The sequence below is a fragment of the Balaenoptera ricei genome, chromosome 10 (genome assembly GCF_028023285.1).
Source record: "Balaenoptera ricei isolate mBalRic1 chromosome 10, mBalRic1.hap2, whole genome shotgun sequence".
Taxonomy (NCBI): domain Eukaryota; kingdom Metazoa; phylum Chordata; class Mammalia; order Artiodactyla; family Balaenopteridae; genus Balaenoptera; species Balaenoptera ricei.
The window spans coordinates 15363362-15389607 of record NC_082648.1 but is presented as its reverse complement, the minus strand read 5'-3'; the positions used below and the strand labels follow the sequence as shown (position 1 = coordinate 15389607).

At 34.8% G+C, this 26246-nt stretch overlaps 1 protein-coding gene across 1 annotated transcript in view; it reads left to right on the top strand.

The window, feature by feature from the left end:
- The first annotated feature begins 4446 nt into the window (after positions 1 to 4446).
- The window catches only part of PLCZ1 (phospholipase C zeta 1), a 32558-nt gene continuing 10758 nt past the window's right edge, over positions 4447 to 26246 (top strand). The window contains exons 1-8 of the mRNA XM_059934515.1: positions 4447 to 4508; positions 7209 to 7353; positions 11311 to 11460; positions 14685 to 14927; positions 16187 to 16334; positions 20539 to 20655; positions 21745 to 21917; positions 25137 to 25269. Coding sequence (XP_059790498.1) covers positions 4447 to 4508; positions 7209 to 7353; positions 11311 to 11460; positions 14685 to 14927; positions 16187 to 16334; positions 20539 to 20655; positions 21745 to 21917; positions 25137 to 25269 — 1171 coding nt within the window. The remainder of the gene's footprint in view (positions 4509 to 7208; positions 7354 to 11310; positions 11461 to 14684; positions 14928 to 16186; positions 16335 to 20538; positions 20656 to 21744; positions 21918 to 25136; positions 25270 to 26246) is intronic.

Genomic DNA, 26246 nt, shown 5'->3' with positions numbered 1-26246 from the left:
AAAAGAATCTGGCCCAATTTTTGACACAAGAGCAGTATGCACTTGACATTAATAAAAGTACTGCTTCTGAGATCATTCAAAAATATGAGCCTATTGAAGAAGGTATGCTTGTATTTCAAAGTTTTATCAAATATTTATATGCAAACTATTTTTTAAGAATTGTACTTATTAAATTCAAATTTTTGATTGGGTCAGATTTCTTATGGGTAATATTATATGTTGGCTGTTTTAATTTCATATTTTACAGACAGCAGATGTATCTTTTAGAAAGCTATGTTGTGTAACAGAGACATTCTTTCATTGTCCAGTTCCTTTCTTTTAGCTGCTTCTGTATATCTCTCAAGTGTTCAGAGATTAGCTTATGCAGGGAAAGCAAGATGAGGATTCTATTACAAGTACTCTTGATATTCATTAATAAGATAAAAACCCAGGTATAGGCACTTTTCCATTTTTATACACTATCTTATTGAAAAAAATATATAAATATTAAATTAGCTAAATGAAAACAATTCTAGGAAAGAATAAAACATTATAAAATCACTAATTTTCCTGTTGTTTATACACATAATTGTCTACAACATTTCATAAACATTAAAACATTTTTGTTTTTCTTTCATTTTTTGAATGAAGTCATCTGGTTTAAGTTCAATGACCATTTTGGCTAGTGAGCTGTCGTATAGTTTTTTTTTTTTTTTTTCGTATAGTTTTTGATCTCTGTCTCATCTTTCATTGGCTGAAATATTTCAATTTTTTCCATTTATGTTCATTTTTAAATAAAATAATAAATAATAATGTAATAAAATATGCACAAAAAACACTATTAAAGCATGCTGTTTAACCCTACAGAAATTAGTAGAATAGCTCAAAATATTTATTAACAAGGGATATATGAAAGCCCAAGTTCTGCCTTTGGAAACTGGTTTATGGCCACCAATGCTTAACATATGATAATATGGGTCCTAAGAAAACAAAACTTATTCCTTCATGGGCTCGTGCATTCATAATTTATTCAAATATTTATCTGTGGCCACTGAGTATGGTTCTAGGAGCTGGGGATACAGTGGAGAGCAAAGCAAACTAGGTCTCATATTCCTGATAGGGGTTGGAGGGAGATTGACAATAAATAATTAAACATACAAATGGATAATTTCAGGGAGTGCTACGTACTGTGAAAAAAATAAAATAGAGAGTAGACAAGCACGAGGTCTAGCTCAGGTTGGTTGTTTTTTTTAAATTTTTATTTATTTTATTTAAAAAAATTTTTTTTTATTTTTTGGTTTTTTTTAAACATCTTTATTAGAGTATAATTGCTTAACAATGGTGTGTCAGTTTCTGCTTTATAACAAAGTGAATCAGTTATACATATACATATGTCTCCATAGGTTGGTTGTTTAGGAGAGTCCTCGATGGGGATGCGATATTTGAGCTGAGACTTAAGTGGTGAGAAAGAACTAGACATGTGACAAAATGGGGGAAGAGAGGTGTTGGCCCTGAGTTGGAGAATCGAGGAACAAGAGGAGGACAGTGTGGTTGGAACCTGGAGAATGAGGGCAAAAAGCGTTTGGACAGGGATTAAGTCATGTTGGTCTTGTTGGCCATAATTAAGATTTTGGCTCATGACTCAGTGCCACGTAAAGACCTTGGAGGCTTTTAAGTATCATGGTGGTAAGACTGAAGATAGTGGTAGTAAGAGTTTGGTCTGATCACCATTAAAACTTTGCAGGTTTGCAAGAAGATAAAGAGCTTGCATCAGAACGTAAAACAAGTACATCTCTAAGCACATCTGATGAGTCCAGCTGATGACTTCTTTCCTTTCAATAGCAAAGACTTTCTCTAAGAAAGTAGTGAATTGATTTAGGCTCTGGTTCAAGCTCTTTATGTCATTGCCACCTGGAAACAACCAGTTCACAGACAAGCACTTTTAGTAGCATTATTCCAGTCAATATTCAAAAACAAAATTACCACTGTTACCTGCAGGTGGTAAATTAAAAGATACAAAGGGATAATGGGATGGTGCCAGTGACATCTTGGAATTGTGTTTGTATTTTGACCATAATATTACACTGTTAATCTATTTCATCTTTTGGGCCTTACTCTGCTTCCATTCAGATAGTTTCACACAGCCAAGACCTTGCATTTCATTTACATGGCTATTGATCACTTTAGAGACTTATTAAGGTCAATTTGAATTATGATCTTACAGTCCCAAATGCTGCCAAGTTTCTCAGTCTCATCCCACATTGATACTTGACATACGTCAATACCAAATGAGGAAAACTTCATTTTATTTTAAAAATAAAAATCCATGAGATTAACTCTCATCTCAGTCTGGTAGTTTTTAAAGGCACAAGAGGAGTTTGTTTTCTATTCCATTACCAAAGATAGTTACTTAATTAGTTAATAGTTCAAAAGGGCTATAGGCCAATCACTGCTAATTGCACTGGGAAAAAGAATAAATTCATGCAAATCATTATTATTACAATATATGATGCCTTTGCCCCATACACTCACATGTTTCTAAATTTGCATAACTTTGAAATAGTTCGCATGACTGTAAACATTTTATGTATTTTCTTCTAGCTTTCATTTTTTAAACCAAAATTGTAAGAGCATTTTGAATGCTGGCTTTTTCATTTTTATGATGTCATAAACATTTACTTATGTCACTATATATTTTTTTTCTGATACATTATTTGTAATGGCTGCTTAGTATTGTATCATAGCTTGAGATTTAATTTGTTTCCTCCCCCCATTTATTTTGCTTTTATAAATAATGCTAGTGTGAGCATTCTTGCACATCCATCTTTGTCTGAGGCTCTATTTCTGTAGTATAAATTCCCAGAAATAAAATTCTTTGCCAAGGATCACCACTCTCTATTCTAAAGTGAATACTCACACCAACTTTTAATTTGAGGCAAACTGAGTAATCAACAACAAAAGCAACAGTAACTAACCTTTATAGAGCTAATATATAAAGTTAGTATGCAGGGATGGGTGTTATGATTACAGGAAGTCCCCTACATATGAACGAGTTCCGTTCCGAGAGTGTATTTGTAAGTCCAATTTGTTCGTACGTCCAACAAAGTTAGCCTAGGTACCCAACTAACACAATCGGCTATATAGTACTGTACTGTAATAGGTTTATAATACTTTTCACACAAATAATACATAAAAAACAAACAAACACAAAAAATAAAGAGAACATTTTTAATCTTACAGTACAGTACCTTGAAAAGTACAGTAGTACCAGCTACATCATTGCTGCTTTTATGCTTGCTTCTGGACATCTTGGGCTTGAAGTAAAGATACTGTACTACTTTATACAGTACTGTACAGTAAAGTATACAGAAGCACAACCACTTGTAGAGGATGCATGCACGTGACAATGTACGCCAGACACGTGAACTAACTTACGTGATTGGACATGCAAATGCAAGTTCGCATCTTTGAAAGTCGCAACCTGAAGATTCGTATGTAGGGGACTTACTGTACCACCATTCCAAAGATAGGGAGAAGTTAATAGGCTCCTCATATAACAAATAAATGGATGTAACCCAAGCTGTCTCATTCCAGAGCCAGTGTTCTGCTTAAATAGATCATTTTGGTTTGTATGATACTGAGTATAAAAGTTCAGAGATCATTTGCTGAAGATGGTAATATGCAAATGACTCAGCAATTGCATTTATAGGCATGCACCCAACAGAAACATGTACATATTTGCACCAAAAGACATGTCCTGGTTGTTTATAGCAGAACTTTTTATAATAACCCCAAACTGGGAAATAATCTAAATGCCCATCAAGAATAGAATTGATAAACAAATTGTGGTGTACTCACACAATGGAAAGCTATATAAAAATGGGAATAAAAAATGTCTAACTGTGTGCAACTACAAGAATAAATCTTATAAACAATGTCAAGCAAAATAAACCGGTCACAAAAAATACATATTGTGTGAGTCCATTTATATAAAACACAAAAACCAGGGAAAACGGAATCTATGCTGCTAGAAGCCAGACTGTTGAATACACTTGGGGGTGGGGGGGTGTGGAGGAAGACTAGAAAGTTAGCAGGAGGTGGTCTTCGGGGGTGCTGCTCTGTTCTGTTCTTTCACCTTGGTGCTGGTTACGTAGATGTTTAGCTTGTGGAAATGAATGGATCTATGACATATGTACTTTTCTTGTATGTATTTTTAAAATATTAAAAATCAGAGATGATTAAATAATATATAATCTACTTGAATGTTGATATAAAAGAACTAAATATAAGAACCTTAGAAAAATTTGTTTCCAAAGAAACATTAAAAATAGTATTAATATTAATTCTAAATGAATATTTTAGAAACACACTCTGCTACTAAGTTTTAAAGTGAGATGTAATTTACATACTACTAATGATATTTCTGCACTCTTTTTATTTATTTTCATAGTTAAACAAGCACACCAGATGTCATTTGAAGGTTTTACAAGATACATGAATTCGTCTGAATGTCTACTATTTAATAATAAGTATGAAAGTGTTTATCAAGATATGACTCATCCACTGAGTGATTATTTTATTTCAAGTTCACATAATACGTACTTGATATCTGACCAATTAGTGGGACCAAGTGACCTTTGGGGATATGTAAGGTATTTCGATTTTTAAATCCATTACATTTTAAAAACGTTTGAAAGTTCCCGGTGGTGTCTACCTCAGTAGGTAATAATTCACAGTAAAAGAAGGCTATGCATGTTATAAAAACACATAGGGAAGAGGAATTTTGATTCATGCATATCTTGGATATCCAATCTTTGGGTGGTTGTATAATTTATTCAATATATTATTATCATACACTTCCCTTCTAATCCTGTCTGCCAACCTCCTCTCCCCAGTTACTGGCCCTCGGAAGTTTCCTGAGCAATTTGGATACTTCGTATAGGAAAATATGTGAAGAAGACTTTTAAAATCTTATTTAGCTAATCAGAACATCTGGGGTTTCTAAAATAATATGGTTAAAATTAATTCTCAGATATCTCAGTGCTATAAGGAAAACCAACACATAAATTACATAATGTGGCATTTATAGATAATATATATACTTATATGTCAGACGATTTACATAGATTAAAGGCAGTCTACGCTGCACCATTAATTTTGCGTTCTACAGTGTATCATACTGTTAATACCAGTTTAGTTTCAGCTTCAGTTTAGTCAGTCAGCTGAAGATACAGTGGTGAGCAAGATTTTCAAAGTTGCTACACTCATTTGTTCATGAGAATAGGCAGCTAATAAGCAGATAAACAAATCGATATTTCCAGGGACTGATTCATATGGAGAAGATGAACTAAGGTAATTGTGGGGTGAAGCGTGTTACTTTAATTGAAGGGTCAGGAAAGGCTTCTCAAGAGGATATAGTTGTGGTCTGAGTGATGATAAAGAGGAAGTTTCAGGTCTAGTGGAAGGGCATGCTAAGTAGAAGAAATAATCAGTGCTTGGCATGTTCACATGAGAGAAAGACAGCAAGTGTGGGTGGAAACAAGTAAATGGAGAATGAAGGGAGGTGAGTTTGAGGAGGTAGACAGGATGCATTTATGAGGGTCTTAGAGACCATGGTAGGGAGAATGGATTTATTCTAGTTGCATTGGGAAGCCATTGGAGGGGCTTTCCTTGGGATAATATCATAATTTGATTTACTTTTTACTGTGGAGGAAGGACTGATGGTGCAAGAGTGGAGGTAGAAGATGCTTTGGGAAGACATTGTAGCAGTCAGGTGATGATGATCATTTAGATGGTGAATTCATGAGGCAGCAGCTGAGATAGAGGGCTGAATTTGAAATATTTTAAGGAGGAAGAGCCAACAAGGTGATTTACCAGGTGATTTGAAGAGAGGTAAGAGGGAAAGAGGGTATCAGGATTTTGGACCTGATAACCTAGGATATGATGACATTATGGACAGAGATGGTGAAGCCTGAGAGAGGAGGCCATTGTAGGTTGTGAGGCAAAAGCAAAAGTTCTGTGATGGCCGTGTTCAGTTTGAGATATCAATTAGTTATCAAACGGCTAGGTCAGATAGTCAGTTGAGTGTATGTGTCTGGGATTTAGAAGAAGTATCCAGACTGGAAAAATAGGATTGGAAGCCATTGGTATATAGGTGATATTCAAAGCTATGTGATTGGGTGATATTACTTAGCAAAAGTCATAGAAAAGATATCTTATAATCCCATGATAACATCAAACTTAGAAATTAATATTGCTTCTCCAGTTTAAAATCTAAGTAAATACATAAATCCACAAACTCAGAAATATATCTATTTAGAATCCTGTAAAGACTGCCCCATTCATAGCTCTACTTTTATTACAGAAAATTCTATTCATATCTCATTATATTAATTTTTTAAAGAGAGAAACTACACATTTTAAACAGGTTGACTTAGAAATACAGAAAATTACTTTTGAATTCCAAGAAAGTGTTCCACCCATGTGAAAATTTAAAGTTAAGTTTAATTGTATTTCTTCCTCTATTTCCTTACACAATTGTGGAAGATACACTCAAAATGCAAGTCGTTCAAAATTTCTCTACTTATGAGAGGTGGTGTAATGCAATGTTTACCTATTAATGTTTAAGTTTCTGGTGCTAATCTTTCCTCCCTTTCTCTCATTTGTTAATTATATGATAGATATAACTTTTTTGTGTCTCAGTTTCCTCCTCTTTAAAAGAGGAAAACTAATATTAACTGCATTAAATATTTTAATCCACAAAAAGCCCCTTAAACTTATTTAAGTGGAGAATTTCTTTCCTGAGTGAGAGACAAATTTTCATTATTCGTTCCCACGTCATTATTCATTCATTTCACTCAGTGTGAGACAGTGAAAAGTGCCCTCCACACCACCGCTGGGGGAGAGACAACTTTCTTTTGCATGCTTCTGAGTAAAAGGGTTGGCATGACACAGTGCAATCCACTCAAAACATTTTTGCTGGGGACCAAACCATGTAGTTAAAATAAGCAGCTTGGTAAAGGTTGGCTTGATCTAAGGATAAAATTAAACCTATCTAGAGATGTAGCAAGAATCAGTATTATTTAGGTTGTCCTCCATGAAAAATTTTTTTCCCACAAAACTATAGAGGGTTTTGATCTATTAGTAGGGAATGAAATTCATGTAGTATTTTGTTAAAGGTATAATCCATAATCTAGGAATGACCATTTATTTTGTTTAAATTTTACTAGTGCCCTTGTGAAAGGATGCCGTTGTCTGGAAATTGACTGCTGGGATGGATCACAAAATGAACCTGTTGTATACCATGGTTATACATTCACCAGCAAGCTTCTGTTTAAAACTGTTATCCGAGCGATACACAAATACGCATTCATAGTACGTGCATGTATTTGTTAAATTACAGTTATGTAAACATAAGATAATTTACTTGTTTCAAAATCCTATGACGCTTGGCCTTAGTTTAGATCAGTGGTATTTCCAATTGTGGGTTATGATCCATTAGTTGACAGTGAAATCCATGTAGTATATCATTAAAGGTAGATTTATCAAAGTTAATCTCAGGTAGTAAGGTACATGTGGTTTCATGGAACTTTTAAAAAAAATTTAAAAAATTTTGTATACAGCAGGTTCTTATTAGTTATCTATTTTATACATATTAGTGTATATATGTCAATCCCGATCTCCCAGTTCATCCCGCCACCCCCCCCCCCATACTTTCCCCCCTTGAGTTTCATGGAACTTTTTGTTTAATTATATAATATATATTATGTGTGTGTGTGTGTATGTGTGTACACGTGTGTATTGTGCCATAATATAATTTATATTTCTTACCATGAGTTAATGGCCAAAGAAGTTTGAGAAATACTGGCCTATGTAATAGTAAACATTTTACCAACATTCGAATATTTTACTTTCAAGACACAAATGTCAAAAAAGTATTATCTCAACTTTTGGCATTTTTTCTACTATGATGTCAGCTATTTATACAGAAAAGAATGTTTAGAAGTTTACTTTGGATTTCAAAATTATTGTTAAATGTATTAAGTTACAGATTCAAAGATTTAATTCTTTCTAGAGCTTCTTAATTCAGCTTAAAAATCCTCCTCTATAAATTGAGCTGATTTTAACAGTCATTGAATTCTGAATAATACTTGATTCCATTGACAAGCTTGGCTAATTCAGTACCTTCAGACATTTTAAATTGTTTTTTTTAAACTTAGTATATGTGATTTCTTTCTTAAGTACTTCAACCGTAGTGCAATTGAAGAGATTTAATTAACAAAATCTTACTGAGTACTTAATGTATATCTAATAAATTAAACTTACAAATTTGAAAAACTTAAAGTACTCCTAAATAAGTCAATCTATAAACATAAGCATAACTTAAAATCACACAGTTAAATCAATTGCTCCATTATTTATTAGAAATAGAGTCTAAAATACTAAATATTCACAAAATAAATATAAATTATTTAAAAATTTATCTTAGTATAAAACCTTGATATATGGCATTAATTCTCTTAAACAACTAATTTCTGATGATTTCTAAATTTATATCTCTATCCAAACTTCTCCCTTGAACTTTACACCAATATAGACAACTCACGATTTGACATTTCCACTTGCGTATTTAATAGGTATAATTAACTTAACATGTTTAGACTTGAGCTCCAGATAATATTCCTCTTTTTCCTAGTCCCACTTGTCCCATGGTCTTTCCCATCTCAGTTAATGTTAACTTTTACGTGTTCGGCCTAAATCATTGTTGTCAACGTTAACAGTCCCTTCTTTTCTCTCTAACCGCTCAATAAGTTCTTCAGCAAATCCTCTTGACTCTACTTTCAAAATATACACTGAATTTAATCCCTTTCCCCATTCTCACTGTCACTGTACTGGTCAACTACCATCATCACTTGGATTATTACAATGGCTTCTTATCCAGGGTTCCTGCTTCTCTCCCTCCTCCCCTGTGGTTTCATCTCAATATATCAGCCACAGTGACTTTTTGGTAAGTCAATTCATGTAATTCCCCTTTTCAAACCCTTCAATCCCACTCAAAGTAGAAGCTAAGGTCCATACCTTGACTCCCAAGACCCTACATGACCTGTTTTCCATTACCTCTCTTACCTCTCCCTTGTTCTTGTGATCATTCTGGCCTCCTTACCCTTTTCCAGACATATCTCAAAGCGTTTGCACTTGCTATTCCCTTCATCTGAAATACTCTTCCCAAATATTTGAGTAGCAAACTCTCTCACTTCATTCAGGGTGGGTAACTGAGGGAATAAAAGGAAATAGAGACAATCTTAAAATTAAAATGCCTTGCAAGGATGGACAAACCCCTACAGCTTCTAAGACTCCAAAGAGTAAGAGATGGAATTTAAAAAAAGGCTTTGAGCAACAGACTCAATGAGACTTCTCAGTTGGACAACGTGACACAGTTTTGCAGCAAAGATTAGATCGAAGGTTGAACTTTTTACTCATTATAGTCACCATTACTTTGGGGACGAGAGAACAATGAAATAAAATAGACTTGATAACTGTGGCTTGGAAACAACTTTAGATATAGTTACTGGCACATGTGACTTAATAGAAACAAACATACGAAATTGAAGTTTTTGAGGAAGTTGTATTGCTAAAAACAAAACCAAACATAAGTCTGACTTGTTAGGTAAACCTTAAAACAACCCTTGGTCAGAAAGTAAGCTGCAAAAGTGGCTTGGCTTTAAGGAAAGCCAACTCCTCAGCACATGCTTTAGATATGAACAAGGAGGATAACGCCAGAGGATCTTCCCAGAGGGTGGAGACAAGGACTACAGAAGACAAAAAAGAAAATGAGTTCTTCCCAGTGAGTGAAGTCAGGGCCTAATCAAGAAATCCATTTGCTAGGCCTTCACTTTGCCTAGTCTCAAAATCACTTATTATATTTGGGAAAAGAATTTTACACTATTCTCTTAATATTAGACTGAGTCAATATATATGTACATGGGTATTTACGAGAAGGTCATTTTTTAGGCTGAACCCCAAAGATATTAGGTTCTAATTCCTGGAACTTGTAAATGTTACTTTATTTGGAAAAAGGGTCTTTGCGGGTGTGATGAAGTTAAGAATCTTGAGATGAGAGATTATCCTGAATTATCTGGGTGGGCCCTAAATGCCATCATATGTATCCTTATTAGTGGGAGGTGGAGGGAGATTTAATACACACAGAAGAGGAGGCAATGTGAAGATGAGGGGCAGAGATTGGAGTGATGTGGCCACAAGCCAAGGAATGTTGGCAACCACCAGCCGCTGGAAAAGGCAAAGAACAGATCTCCCCTAGAGCTGCTGAAATTTTAGCCAGTGAAACTGATTTCACTTTAACCAGTGAAACTGATTTCAAAATCTTGGCCTCCAGAATTGTGAAAAGATGAATATCTGTTGTTTCATGCGACCAAGTTTATGGCAATTTGTTACAACAGCCATAAGAAATTAATATACTCATACATTAATAAGGCATAATATTATATGTGATATAGTATATAACATATGACATATATATCGAAGGTCTGTAATAATGCAGCAGACCTTGCAATTCCTTTTCTTGTTATTCTAAATTGGTAACTTTGTGTCCTGATAATTATATTTGGAAACAAAATAAAGAAAATAATTTTGAATAAGATCCCAAAAGGAGTGCTGTTCACTATTTTGGGACAAATTTAAAAGTTACAATGGTGACTAAGGGCAGAAAATATCTTTGTAGAGTCACTTTTACTTACTAGATACTCTTTATTATTAAAAATTGGAAATATCTTTATCTTTGTTTTTAATTATAAAGCAATGAATTTTGATTATAGAACTTAAAATTGAAAAAGTAGAAAATTAACCTTTTTTTTTTAACTTACCAGGTTTAAAGTTTTTCCTAAAAATATCTAAGCATATATATGCAGTTTAAAAAAAAATGTAGAATCTTACTCTTTGGCAACTTGTTTTTCTTCATAAGACTAGATCATAGATAACTTTCTGTAGAGTATATATAGCTCTACCTCTTTTGTGACAGAGTTATATCATTCCTTTTAAAGGATATGCCATAATTTATTTAAACAAGTACCCACTGTTGGGTGCTTCAGTTTTTTTCCTATACTTCTAATGCAAATAGTAATAATTTTCCTTTTTATACAGATTTAATGTTCCCTGTTTTGTCAGACTCAAAACTATTTTCAGTTTAAAGAAAACGTAATTATTTTGCGAAAGTACTGAACATTAGAAATGCTTTAAAATTAAGTGCTTCTATAAATTGCATTAAAGTTATTGAGGAGTTTTGATTAATAACTGTAGTAATGGTTAATTTTTTAGACATCTGACTACCCAGTGGTGCTCTCTTTAGAAAATCACTGCTCCCCTTCCCAACAAGAAGTGATGGCAGACAGTTTGCAGTCTACTTTTGGAGACGCCTTGCTTTCTGATACGCTTGATGATTTTCCAGACAAATTACCTTCACCAGAGGTAACACTTTGTCTGAGAAGCGCAGGTTAAGAAAAAGAAAAAAACATGCTACTATTGTATTGGCCCATGAAACTGGGCTAGAGATCAATGACAAATGCTTAGTTTTGATTATTTATAGAGGTGTATCTTTGCAATGTGTTTCCTAAGAAATAGTCCCGTGAGCATTTAGGTGAATACATTTTGATAAAGAGAATATATAGAGATATACCTAAAAATTCACATTTTAATTGTGCGTCATATCCAATGTTTCCAAAATTTCAAGTCAGTTAACATTAGACCACAGGAATTTGGTATGTTTTACAGGCCAAAGGCTAAGAAAGAGGCAAAGATCTAGGCTGTAATTAGAATTCATGCCCAATACCTCAGCATCTGGGTGGCAGGTTCCCCCTTTTTTAATTTGCTGTTTTCAATGTCCCTGTCTCTACAGGCGTCTTACCCTCTTCAGTTGAGCATACTTAAGTATTTGGTTTAAAAAAAGCACCCACACCCTACCCTCAGGATTGCAATTTCTACTCCAGCTATCTTTTTATTTTATTATTTCCTTTCTCAACCCAAATTTTCATTTCCTTGTCTCCTCACAACCCACCTAATCAGGTTTCCTCTTCCACGTGCACCAAGTAAGTATTTCAGTGTGCTCATCACTTTCTTACCAGTAAATTCTTTATTTTTTTAATATTTATTTTCTTTATCTTTTTTTTTTTTTTTTTGGCTGCATCGGGTCTTAGTTGCAGCACGTGGGATCTTTGTTGAGGCTTGTGGGATCTTTCATTGCAGTGCGTGGGCTTCTCTAGTTGTGGAGTGCAGACTCCAGGTCACGTGGGCTCTGTAGTTGTGGTGCTTAGTTGCCCTGTGTCATATGGGATCTCAGTTTCCCAACCAGGGATTGAACCTGTGTTCCCTGCACTGAAAGGCGGATTCTTTACCACTGGACCACCAGAGAAGTACCCCCTACCAGTAAATTCTAACGGACCTATTTCAGCCTTCCTCTGACTTGTTGCCTTGACAACATTCAATGCTATGGATGCCTCCTTCCTTTCCGTGAAACACTTCCTTCTGTAACACCACATTCTTCAGGCTTTCCTCATTCCTCTCTGGCCACTCTTCAGTTTCCTCTGCTGGTCCATTCTCCTCACCCCAAAGTTTATCAGGTGATAAATGAACTTTTTTCTTTTTTGAATGAAAGTATTTTTTAACAACCAATAGTTTAATTTTGACATGTCATCATTTTGGTAGATATAGTATATATTTGTAATATTTGAATATCCCCCTTTACATTTTTCTTTATTTTATTTAGATGAGTAGAAAATTTAAAGATGAAAGTGTTATGACACTAAGGACAAGAAGTATAGGACTCAAGATAGAATTAAGACAGACAAAAATAAATTGAACAAATGGACAAACTGTGACTCTTTCACCTGATGAGAATGCTCACAGGCTAAATGTGTTCAATTATGACAGAAAAGAAAGGTTAAACAACTTGTGCAGGGTGCTGTAAACACATCATCAGAGATTGAATCTAAGAGTCATGGTCTAATTCAGGAAATTATAATAATAATTTCAGTTTTCTAGGAATAGAATTCCTCCTCTTATTATTTATAAATCTATTTTTTAGTATTCAGATATATAGTTTCCATTAAAGCTTTTGCTTCCACACTAAGGTAAGGAGATGCTTTCCAATGAGTAAATGAGAAATTAGAGATAAAGTCATTTTCTCATACTGCACTTAGCCCTCAGTATACAAAAGAATTGCCTGGAGACTTGTTAAAGAGACATGATTCTGTCCCACAATTCAAGATTCTGGTTCTCTAATTTTGAAGTAGATTGCAGAAATCTGTTCTTTTAACAAGAACCCCAGGTGATGCTTTTGATACATGCGGTTGCAGAGTGCACTTTGGTAAACTCTGTATTAGTAACATGAGGGTCATAGTAAAAGAGAGAAGACCCAAGATGATGGAATAATTAGAGTGGGTACCTGGGGATGACAAAGAGAAGGGCAATCAAAACTCCTCGAAGAAAAGAACTTTAGGGACTTCCCTGGTGGTCCAGTGGTAAAGCATCTGCCTTCCAGTGCAGGGGACACGGGTTTGATCCCTGGTTGGGGAACTAAGATCCCACATGCCGCGGGGCAACTAAGCCCACGTGCTACAACTACTGAGCTTGCGTGCCTTAACTAGAGAGGCTGCATGCCACAAACTACAGAGCCCATGTGCTCTGGAGCCCATGAACCACAACTACAGAGCCCATGCACTCTGGAGTCCACGCGCCACAGCTAGAGAGAAGCCCGCCCGCCGCAACCAAAGTTCCCGCATGCTGCAACAATGATCCCACGTGTCACAAATAAGACCCAATACAGCCAAAAATAAATAAATAAATAAATAAATAAATAAAAACATTATAATAAAAAAAGAAAAGAATTTGTCTTCACAGTCCAGATCCCAGCAACATTAAATACAATGTAGCAGGCACTTAATAAGTATGTTTGTTAAATTAATGAATATTTGAAAAGGGCAGAAATAAGTAAGTGAAAGAAAGGAACCAGAAGGCTTTGGATTTAGAATGAGTGACCCAGATGGTGAATTTTGCCATGCTCCTAGTTTTGATGGGCAGGAGATATTAAGTTGATGATGCTCGTATGCAATACAGTTGAAATGTGAAGATTTATAAATCTTTAGCTTAAATTTAGTCTTTACTAGATGTCAAATACTATAATAGACATTTTTATATACCTGATCTCATATAATACTTTTTAATGTTGGATAAGAGAGTGATGACCTGAAGCATTCACTACCAGAAGTTGTAACATTCTAACTTCTGTAACATTGAAAAAATATATATTTATATATATAATTATATAAATAATAATTTATATAAAATTATATGTATAATTTTAATAATAATAATAAAAATTTATATAAAATTTTATATATATAATTTTCATGTATTTCAAATTTGTGCATAGTAATAATATATGGAATGTAGAAGAAATAGAAAAGAAAAGAAAGCCCCAATCATTACAGGCATATCTTTTGGTGAATTTTGGTCAATACAATAATATCACTGGTTTCTATTAGGTTTTTAGGAATACGGAAAAAAGATGGAGCTTTTACATATCTTACTACTGTGGGCAAATTGAAAATATGATGAAAAACTTCTCGATGACAATGACAAGTGCAAATTTACCTGTGCATGTGTAATTGTATCTTTCTTTTAAATTGTTTCTGTAGGCATTAAAATTCAAAATATTAGTTAGAAACAAGAAAATAGGAACTTTAAAGGAAACCCGTGAAAGGAGAGGTTCTGATAAGCATGGTCAGGTAGAGGAATGTGAAGAAGAAGAGGAGGCAGAGCAAGAGGAGGAGGAAAATGAGGCCAAAGGACCAGAACCATCGGATGCTTTTCAAGACGATTTGGAAAAGGAGGCAGAGTCAAAAAGGGCAGTCGGAATTCCACTCTTCAAGAAAAAGAAGGTGAGATGAGGCTTTGCGAAAGCCTTACAAGTGATTGAAAAGTTGTCTTATTTTTTTGTTGAGTAGTTTTAAAACATTTTGGAGGAAAACATCTTTTTCCTACTTATAATAACTTCAGTCTATTATATAAAATTTGTTTGGAAAAAACTAGCAGGGGACAAGAAGTTTTAGAAGTCATCTCTTCCTGTATTAGCTGTTTGTAATTATTTTTTTCTCTACAGCCAACAAATATTATGCCTTCTTATGTATTAGACACTGTGCAGTGTACAAAAGATAGTGTAACTGCTCTGAAGGAGATCATACTGTCAGAGACAAGAAAAGCACTGTTTATATTATATAGTATTTTAAGTATACAAGTTAGCATGACAAAGGAAGGTATACACGGTTGCAAGGGGCACAAAACTAATTCAGCTGGTTTAAGTAAAATGTGAATTAATTCAATTGGTCCACAGAAATGAAAAATTTAGGGAAAGGGATTCTAATTTCAGGAATGACTTGGTTGAAGTGTATCAAGCAAAGTCCACAGAAATTTCTTTCTCCAACTTTAGCCTTACTTTTCCTATACTGGTGCAAGCCTTTGCAAAGCTTCAGTTTTACATGCTTTCAGATTCAAATCCAGTGGAAGGCCTATCTATCTCTCAGCTGACCAAGCAGATTCTTTTTGTACATTGGCTATGATCCAAGCTGCGTGCATCCCAGAGCCACTTAGTGTGGGGAATGCAGAGCTCTGGTTAGCCAGGCCCAGTGCACGTTACCGACACTTAAGCACATGGATTGAGCATGTGCAAGAAGTGTTTTCCAAAAAAAAAAAAGAGAACACTTTGGAAGGGGCTAACAGAAGTGCAGAGGGTATAGATACTGGGCTATAGAAGAGCAATACAGTACTATACAACAGAAGTTATTCCAAAATGTTAGATCACATTGGAAATATACTTAATCATGACTAAAGTTCTTGAATTTGTAGAATTCATGAAACTAAACTAAGACCTTTGGGAAAAAGGAAATAGAAATAATTGCCATCCTCAATACTTATTACATTAATTGGGATTTTAGGTTTAGGTTGTCTCATAATTAACATTAAATGTTATCATAATAGAACATATTCACATTGACCGAATCCAAATAGTTTTTGAGGATATAATCTTATGAAAAGACTAAAATCATTGATTTGAAAGCATATTTTCTTTATTGAAAAAAAAATTTTTCAAATGATTAGTGCGAAAATGTGAAATTATTGCCTTTTTTTTTTCACCACAAAGTTAAAAATAGCTACGGCCCTATCTGATCTTGTTATTTATACTAAAGCTGAGAAGTTCAGAAGTTTTCACCATTCAAGACTCTATCAACAATTTAATGAAAGTAACTCTATTGGGGAGTCACAAGCCCGAAAACTTTCAAAGCTGAGAGGTAAATTCTTATGATTCAAATAGATGAAGTGTTTAAACAAGTTATATTCACTTTTAAGGTGTCAAAATTGGTCATTGATGTTTACAAAAACTATATTCTAGTACAATTTCAACATATTTAACATATTTTAAAAAGGGTTACATGCCTCAGGTCACATTAAGTTTTATTTCACAGAACTCAACCATTACTTAAGTCATGAAAGTTTGATTGAGAATGTACAGTCTGGACACTTTGTTGGGAGGGGCTCTGGTGAGCAGTTTACATGGGAGAGCAGTGAGTGACAAGGCTACAGAGGCAGGCAAAGCCAAATTACAAGGAACTTGAACTTTGTCCTACAATCCAAAGTGAGTAGGAAAAGATTGAAATCTCAGGAGTCACATGATCCCCTGTGTGTTTCTGAAATATGCCTCTGTTAGCAGCATAAGGGTGACACTGCCTGCAGGGAGGAGATGATAAAGGCTTATGGCAGGGAGATTGGAGCCAGGGTGAACTTTGTGGACTCGGTGGGCCTCTAAGAGGTAGAGTTAAATAGACTGGGAGGCTGTATCTCTAAGGTGAAGAAGAGGGAAAAAATGGTACCCAGGCCAGACTGCCAGATGGCTGTGTACCTGCAGAGGGACCATGTGTCTCTGCATATTCTTTTCACTGTCTCCTGACTCTACATCTGAGGTGGGTTTATTCTGCTTGGTAGAGCCCGAGACACAACAGGGAAAGAGAATGGGAAGAAGACGCTACCTTCTTCTCAGACTTATATGGCAGGGAATACCATCAACTTAAAAAGGGATGGTCTGTCGGGAGGGGAAATTTTTTCCCTCTATCCTTCTTGAGTTCTTGTGGCTGGACTACTAATAAAACTGATGCAAGCCATATTGACAGGAGAAAAAGAACCAAAATTTAATTCATAGAAATGGGACCTAAGAAGTGACCAAAGTAGGCAGGTTTTATACTTTTTAGACAAAGAAACAATAAATTTGTGAGGAATTGACAGGACAAAGAAACTTAGGTTTTGGGTGACCAATTAGTGAAGAAGTCAAACAGAGTTTGGGCTTGGGGTAGTAAATTAAAGAAGTCACAAAGTTTGTTTTCACAGTCTTCTCAGCCCTGAGTTCCCTGTCTTTGGTGGGAAGGGTGTCCTACGTTCGGACGCAGGGAGTGCATCTTTCACGTGAGACATTTATTTCCTGCTTTGAAGGAGACAGAAAAGAGGGATAGAGTGTCCCTCTTGCATTGGCCATTTCTTAAGTCACTTTAATTCAAAATAATCAATATGTCACTGAGGCACATTTTAGGGGCAGCCTACCCTGTTCCTCAACAATCAATTAACTTAATAATCAGAATCAGGTGACTCTCCATATCCTTTTTAAAAATTGCAATCTACCATCTTATGTAGAAGCACCATGGCAGAGAAATCAGCACCTGCAACTGACCTGAGAAAAGCTGTTGGCTATTAGGAAATACAGATTCTGGTATAATTCTTGGTTAACCTCATTGGGCTGGCCATCAGTACCCTAGGGTTTTGAGGCATGCTTTAGCTTATCTCCTCAAATTACCTGTTGGAAAGATCCTATATTATAGGGCTTTTTTTTTTTTTTTTAAACTGAGGCTTGTGACCAAAAATCAATTCAGTAGATCTAAATGACAGTTAAAAGAATAGACTAGAGTAGAATGGAATGGAATATAATAAAATGGAATGGAAAGAACAAAATAATAGAATGGAGAAGATATATTGTAGGCAGGAAGAATAAGTATTGTTTTATGAAACAATTTTGTGTGTGTGTGTGTGTGTGGTGTTGGGTTGTGATATAAAGCATATTTTTTACTGTGAACTATGTCAACAGAGTTTGAATTTGAATGACCTACTTTACTAGCCTCCATCGTTTCAAACTATTGGATGGTTTTTGTTGTTGTTCGTGGGGACAGGACGTCTGGGCACAGCAAAAGTCGTTATAATTCTCTCACTCTCATCATATTAAACACTGGCTCAAAATCTGAAAAGGGACTGGGTAGTTCAGAGCAGAGTCATAAAATATAGCATCAGCCTTTCTTTGGAAAGAGTATAGAACATTTTTCTTGTGCCAAAAGTTAATAGTAAATAATTAATGATTGGGCAAAGATGTTCTGCAAGGATGTCTATCATTATTAAAAACATAATAAACATCATTAAGTTTATAATAGGGAAAAATCAGAAACAGAAATTTTCATATGTGTGAATGCTTTTCAGTCATTTAAAAATAATGTCGTAGGTGAATATTATTGAAATGGAATGATTTTCATGTTATCTTAGTAAGTTAAAAAATGGAAGTTTATAAAATGGAATAAACAATAAGATTCAATTAAAAATAAGTATATACATATGACAAAAGAATGGAAATATATATATACCAAGAGGTTATCAGCGTTATTAATTGAGTGGTGAGATTATATGTTGTTTTCTTATTTTTTATTATTTAATTTTCACATTTCTCATGCTATGTGAAAACAGCATGTTTAATTTCTAAATCTCAGAAGTAACAAAATCATGTTAAGGATCCATAGTGATCATTCATGTTTATCGCTTTGTAGATGAAAAAAATTAAGACCCAGAAGAGTACGTATTTTATCAACAGATAGACATCTAGTTTAGGACTGGATAAGGGACCATGACACGTGGGCACACAAAGTGCATTTGTACATGAGTAGCTTCAAAGTGAACTTTTCCTCAAGGAGAGGATAACTTCTAAAATTGAGTGTTAATTAAATTAACTGTAATTACTATTAACTTCAGTAACTGTAATTTTTTACCTGACAATGCTTCCTAAAGAACAGTTTTTAGGATGAGAGTGGCAATGATTCTGTTCTAGCCTGAATAGCAAATAGAGTGGACATAGGCAATAACCATTTCTTCCATGACTGGTCACCATATTAGCAGAAATAGTTGTGGGAACAGGATCTGCTTAGTGAAAGAATAAAAACCTTGGAGAAACATAAAATCTATGTTCAAAAATTTGAGGGGTGTCCAATGGTAAGTGGTGTCAATTAGTTTTGAATCTTAAGTGATTTAAATAGAATTACTAGAAATGTGTAAAAAAATATAATAGAAACATAAAGAATATGTATAGAAACTGAAACGGACTCGTGTGTGTGTGTGTGTGTGTGTGTGTGTGTGTGTGTGTGTGTGCTTCAAGTATAGACATTGTCTTACTTTCCTTGTAAGGAAAACATTTGAAATAATCAGAAGTATTGGGAGGTAGCAAGTTCTCTTTCTTTTTTTTTTTTTTTTTTGAAGAACAAATGCCTTTTATTTTTTATCTTATTTTTTAATAACTATTTATTTATTTATTTTTGGCTGCGTTGGGACTTTGTTGCTGCATGCTGGCTTTCTCTAGTTGCGGTGAGCAGGGGCTACTCTTCTTTGTGGTGCACGGGCTTCTCATTGCGGTGGCTTCTCTTGCTGAGGAGCATGGGCTCTAGGAGTGAGGGCTTCAGTAGTTGTGGCATGCGGGCTCAGTAGTTGTGGCGCATGGGCTTAGTTGCTCCACGGCATGTGTGATCTTCCTGGACCAGGTCTCGAACCAGTGTCCCCTGCATTGGCAGGCGGATTCTTAACCACTGTGCCACCAGGGAAGTCCCACAAGTTCTCTTTCAATGGAGGGATGCAAACAGAAATTGAATGAATTTTGGGGAAAGATACTATGGTGGTTAGAAGGTCAGCTGGAAGCTGAGTTGAGTAACTTTAAGGTCCCTTTCAGCCCTGAGGATCTGTTAAATATTCAACTTGATTAACTTGGATGACATCACATAGTTTTATATGACTTCTGTGCGATTCTGTCCTAATGTGAAAACCAAAGTGAAAAAAACCAAAATGGGCAAAGATACTTTTGTTTTCAAAAATGGATGCATTTTATTTTGGAATTTTATATACTCTATGTCAAAGTGAAATTAATTTGGATGTGAACAAAAAGAAATATAGTATCCAATTGTTTCTTTCTTCGAGTGAGTAATTACATAAAATTGTTTAATAAAAAATTATTATTAGCTTTTCAATAACAGTGAATTACACTGCCAAACAAAGGCATGAATTTATTTTGATTTCCATGAATTGCAAATATTTCTGCCAGGACAATAGACATCAACATTATTGAAACTGTTGTAGAATTAAATAAATATATAGACATAGTAGTTTATTTGAAATCTTTGCAATGTTTTAATAAATTTCTTTTTTTAGCCAATGAATTTATTCTTCACACCACGAAGTTCATTACCAGAATATATCCCAAAGCAACAAGAACCGACTCTTCTAATTTTAATCCTCAAGAATTTTGGAATGTAGGTTGTCAAATGGGTATGTTACATAGGATATTGAGTTTTTTGCAAAAATAAGATAAAATAAATTCATTTTGTGAATTAATAAAAGATTCATGAAAAGAGCTTCCTTTGAAGAATTTTCGACCCTGGGTGTTTTGGAGTCAAGCAATGATGAATCATTGGCTTCAAGGGTTGAAGTTATTCCTAAATAGGTTGAAAAGGGTAAATCTAGGTGAGGGTAGAAGCATGGAGGTTAAATTCATGAAGAGTTTGCATGGGAATTGTAGGAATGGGAAAAAGAAACCAAAAAGAGATGTAAGAGGACAGTGAAGGTCAAGTCCTTTGCCTGAAAGATTTGCTAAGGGCCTCTTCAAATCAAGTGACCTCTGCTTTTTGTACTTTAATCACTTCTGCATTCATAGTATTGAAAAGTAAGACTGCATAGCTTTGTTATTTGTCCTTGACTGACTCTCCTTATTCCAAATTGATCAACTGGTGTACCAGTGGGACGAACCAGTCAGAAAGTGCCAGGTGTTAACCCTTCTGCTGCTGAATTGTGACAAGGCCCATAGGTTTTCAGAGAGGGAGGGAGCGGGGTCAGGATGGTAGGGAGGGCAGTGGGGGGTAGATGGTGGTACTGCATATAGTGGCTATTTACCAGCCTATATGGAGTTGTTTCCATATTTTAACAACAATTATTGCTCTGCCTGTTCCTCGCTTTCTCCTCAAGTGATTACAGTACCTCTTTAGACCTGAAAGTCTATGATACAGTTGGTGTCTTCCCTTCTAGCATTTAATGTACTGATTTTCTTTACTCTCATATTTCCTGAATGTTTTCTGACATGTACATTGCTATTCTATAATCTATGCTGTATGCCATTTTGATTTTTTAACTCAAAGCTGTAAAATAATTTGCAGATTAAATTTTGAAACTCACCTTCATATGTTAACAAAGACATGGCAAAAGGAAAGGTTTAAAAATCATGATTTATTTGGCTAATGCTTGCTCTTAAAATGTTCGAAGATATATAATTCATGATTAGGTTTCAGTAAACTGTTTAATTGCATTTCTTTAGATATACCCTCTATTTCCTGACCATGTCAAAATAGTCTTTTTCCCTCACAGTGGCCTTAAATTTCCAGACCCCTGGTCTGCCTATGGATCTTCAAAATGGGAAATTTTTGGATAATGGTGGTTCTGGATATATTTTGAAACCACACTTCCTAAGAGATAGTAAAACAAAGTTCAATCCAAATAAAGCACTAATGGACAGTAATCCAATCATACTTATGATAAGGGTAAGATTAATTACTTTTTCTTTTACCTTTATTGGTTATGATATAAGCTAGATAGTATGCATTAATATTTTTAGTTCTATTGATTTTCTTTAATGCCTTTTAAATTTCTGTTAATCTTTTCAGGTAATGTAGGTGGGAGGTATTTCAACATCCTTCCATATCTGAAAAATGTCTTTCTGTTGCCTTTTTGCATGAATGAAAAAAATTGCATAGTTCTAATTAGAGGAACTAGTCTAGTTGTTCTAATTGTTGTTCTAGTGAGAAGATGGGGTGTTTCAGCCACTTTTTCAGATCCCTTCCTAATCCACACAAATCTCATTGATGTGCTTCTGTGGATTTCTTCTTTCCTTTTTAGTCTATATGCAAGCGATTCTTTCTCACTTTCATTTGTGGGTGGGAAAGAATTTCTTAATCCTCATCTCAAACTAAACATTCTCCTTGTATTCTTTTATACACGTTCACATTATACACATTCACTGTTTCAACCGCAAACAATGCTCAAATCTGACCTCATTTTTGGACTATAAAGGCTTATTTTTAATAGCCTACTTAACATCCTTACCAATATTCTGTCAAACTTAAAATATTAAAGCCTGAACATCCCTTCCTCGTCAAATCTACTTCTATTTTATTTAAATCTCAGGGAATTGAGTCAAATTCCTTGACTCAATTAACTCAGGCAAGAAAAGTGGGAGCTATTCTTGTCTTCCACATCTCCTTCACTTCCCATGTCCGATCCATTTCTAAGTTCTGTAGATCCCACTTTAAATGTCTCCCTTAACCATCCCCTTGATCTGATGTCGTTTGTGACTGTCTTTTGTTTAGGGGTCTGTTACCTGTCGTCACCTCCATTCCTTTGGCTTCCGAAGGGGTTTTCAGGTAGTCTTGTCTCAGTTGTCCTGATCCATCTTCCACAAGTCAACCAGAGAGATTTTGCTGCAGTGCTCATCTTCTCATGCCTACTTAATATTTATTTGTGTCTCCTGATTGTTTTCTTAGTCTGGCTTTGTCCTACTCCTCTAGCCTCATCTCTCACTTCCTCCAGCCTTTCAACCCATTCTGAAACTGTATGGAAGCCTTCTTTTTTGTCCACAATGACTCTTCTGTGTATTGCATATGCTATTTCCTTTGATTGGACTACTCTTCCATCCTTCATCTGCCTATTGCATTCTGACGCATTTTTCAATACTTTAAGTGTCACTTCTTTTTGGAAGCGTTTTCTTGTGCTAAGTTGTGCTTCTTTTGAATTCTTCTGTTTTTCGGTAACACCCTATACATGCATACATTATGGCACTTACCACACTGTAAATTATAATTATCTGCTTGTTATACTTGTCTTTCTCCCCCCACTTGTCTGAGGGTCCTTTAGGGATAAGGACTGTGTTTTGTTCAACCCTTATCCACAGTGACTGACACAAACTATATGCTCAATACATGTAGGTTAATTGAATGAATGATTTCTTTTTCAAGTTGAGAATACTAAAGAGAATATATGTGCTCTTTTATTGTGAAAGTGAAGATGGAGGATAGCTGGTATGCACAGATGTTTACAAATGCCACCTGTTTGTATTCTGAGAGTTCTCATGTAGGGGTGTAAGTGACGTGGTGTGAAAGAGGCAGGGTTGATGATTTTCCTAGGAAGCTGCTGCCATAGCCATGTGTGTCTTCCCCTCTTGTTCTGATTGTTCTAGGGAGCTTTGTGATTACATTATGACTTGCACAAATTGTGGAGAGCATGATTTGGGAATGAAAAAACCTAGTTTTGCCATTAGCTTTCTTATGTCCTTGATGAAGCCATTTAACATTTCTGGTTTACGCTTTGTCAACTGTAAACAGAGAACTTTGGATTAAACCAGTTATTGTCAAGCTTATAAAAACTAAGGTATCATTTTCTAAGTTTAAAATCTCGTGTATAAGACCAATGGATGAAAGCAGAACTATCTGGTTGACCACTAAGGGTTTTCTGTTTGACATCCATCCTCTGCAGCGGCCCCTGGAAGGGCTTTGTGAATCAGAGTGTACAAATTATTTGAACAATAAATCTCTAAATTCTATTTCAGTACTCATATTCTATTATTATTTAGTTATAAATTTTTTTTTGGCATGAGATGCACCTTCTCCATATTGATAAGGGTTTATTACCTGGAGGGCCTATATTCAGCTGATAGGCTCTGGTATCAGTGTACTAGTTTTTCACAGTCAATGTTCTTTCAAGTTACCTTGATATCTAATTATGCTTATTGATAAGTGCCCGTTCCATACTGTTTGTTAAATATTTGCACAGTTACTCTGGTTTCTAGCTGATGCCATAATTTGTGGATGTAGGAAAGAAAAAATTACACACTGGCACTTTTTTCTTTTCTTTTCCTTCTTTTTTTCTTTCTTTTTTCACAACAATTATTTATTTGTTCCTCTTTATTATAATCTTCAGAAATTGAAATCATGTCTCAATTTTTTACATTAGTACACTCTGTAAATAAACTAGTACACTTCAAATACTGTTGTTTTTTTTATTCGGACTTTGTTCCTTAAAGTAAAACAAATCTGTGCTTCAACAATTAGCTTGACTAATAGAAGAGTAAATAAAACTATTATTAGTTACTTTGTTAAGCATTTTTCTGCTATCCAGTCCCTAATATATATATGAAATAATTGATTTTGTCAAACTCAGGTTACTTATGATAATATAGAAAGCAATGGTTAAGGTAAAATTTCATGATAAATTATCCAAACATATAAATTATACTGTCAGAAAATGCTATCATAGGAAATTATGTGTTTTTTCTTATATTTCAGGAGTCGTATTTATAGTTTACAGTTTTTTTGTTGTATATATACAATATGAATTTGAAAAGAGTTCATGTTTTTGGAGTGACTCAGCCTGAATTACAGTAGAAGGGGACCATAACAATGCTTTTAAAATAAAAATATTTGTTGGACCATCAATCTTGGAGAATGTGGATTCTATTATAATCACGTATTGGTAAAATGGAATAATTTAGACATGTTCCTGGTGTTTATCTATTGATACTTGAGGATAAAAGAGTTAAAATTAAAAATTGGCACTATTTTCTACTTTCACTTTGTTTGTTTGTTTTTTTTTTGGTGGGAAATGACTTAGTCAATCATGATTTTTGGAAAACCTATTTTATTTTGAAATTAAGCAGTGATGCAGTTTGACATTCTGCTAAATTCTTGAATTCCCTTATTTTTGTGCAGCTCATCAGTGGGATCCAGTTGCCTCCCAGTTATCATTCATCATCTAACAAAGCTGACACATTAGTGAGTGTAGAAATTTTGGGGGTTCCAAATGATCAAATGAAACAGCAGAGTCGTGTAATTAAAAAAAATGGTGAGCTCCTAATATATTTTATCGAACATCTATTAGACTTCTTGTTGAAAAGCTTAAAAATCATATATTGATAGAGTTTTGATACATATTTATTATTCATAAGGAAAAGGTTTTGCATTATGTTCAAGATGACCAAAGTGTTATATGCAGCAAAAACAATTTGACAATGACTTAATGTTGGCTAGATGTATTTTCAGATTACAGATACAAAAATGTATCTGACCTGAAAAATTAGTGCTTTTTCCATTTTTACTTCCATTTTATGTTTCCTTGTATGACTGAATTAAGAGTGACATTTTGACAGCTGCAAATCTACTTAGCTTCTAGCCTCTGTGTAAAATAAAGAACTTAAGATTTCTCTGATACAGCATGTTACGTAGTTTTACTTCACTACTTGAATTATTTTAGATCAGAGGTCTGTGGCTTCTGACTCAGGCTAAGGATGCCATAGAAACCTACTCGTACAGTATTTGGATAAAAAATTCAGTCATTTTTGCCAGCAGAGAAATGTAGGAATGGAAGAAATTACTTTGGTAAGATTTTCAATGTTCCAGCATCCCATGATAGTTTAGGTAATACAGAACTGACATTGTTATTTCTTCTCTGAAGTTGAAATCATGAATGAAATTAGAAAAGTATAGATTCTTGGGGCTGACTCTTAGAATCACATGGGAAGAGAGCTTGCAACTGATCCTTTGAGTCTAGAATCTTCTATGAGTAGATATTCCCAGAATATAGTGGACTTCATTTCAGAGTCTGGAAATATGCTCCAGGCTAAATGGCACAGACAGAGAAGCAGGTGCAGTCTTAGTAGTCTTCTTCTTCTTCGGTGATAATCCCCCCCAGAAATGTCCAATGTTCAACTCCTCCCAAATCCAGAATATTCCTCCAGCATGGCCCGTAGTGCAAAAGGCATGAAAAAAGGTTTGGGAAGTTTTGCTACCTCATCCTATGTTATCAGTGGGAAGGGATATTAG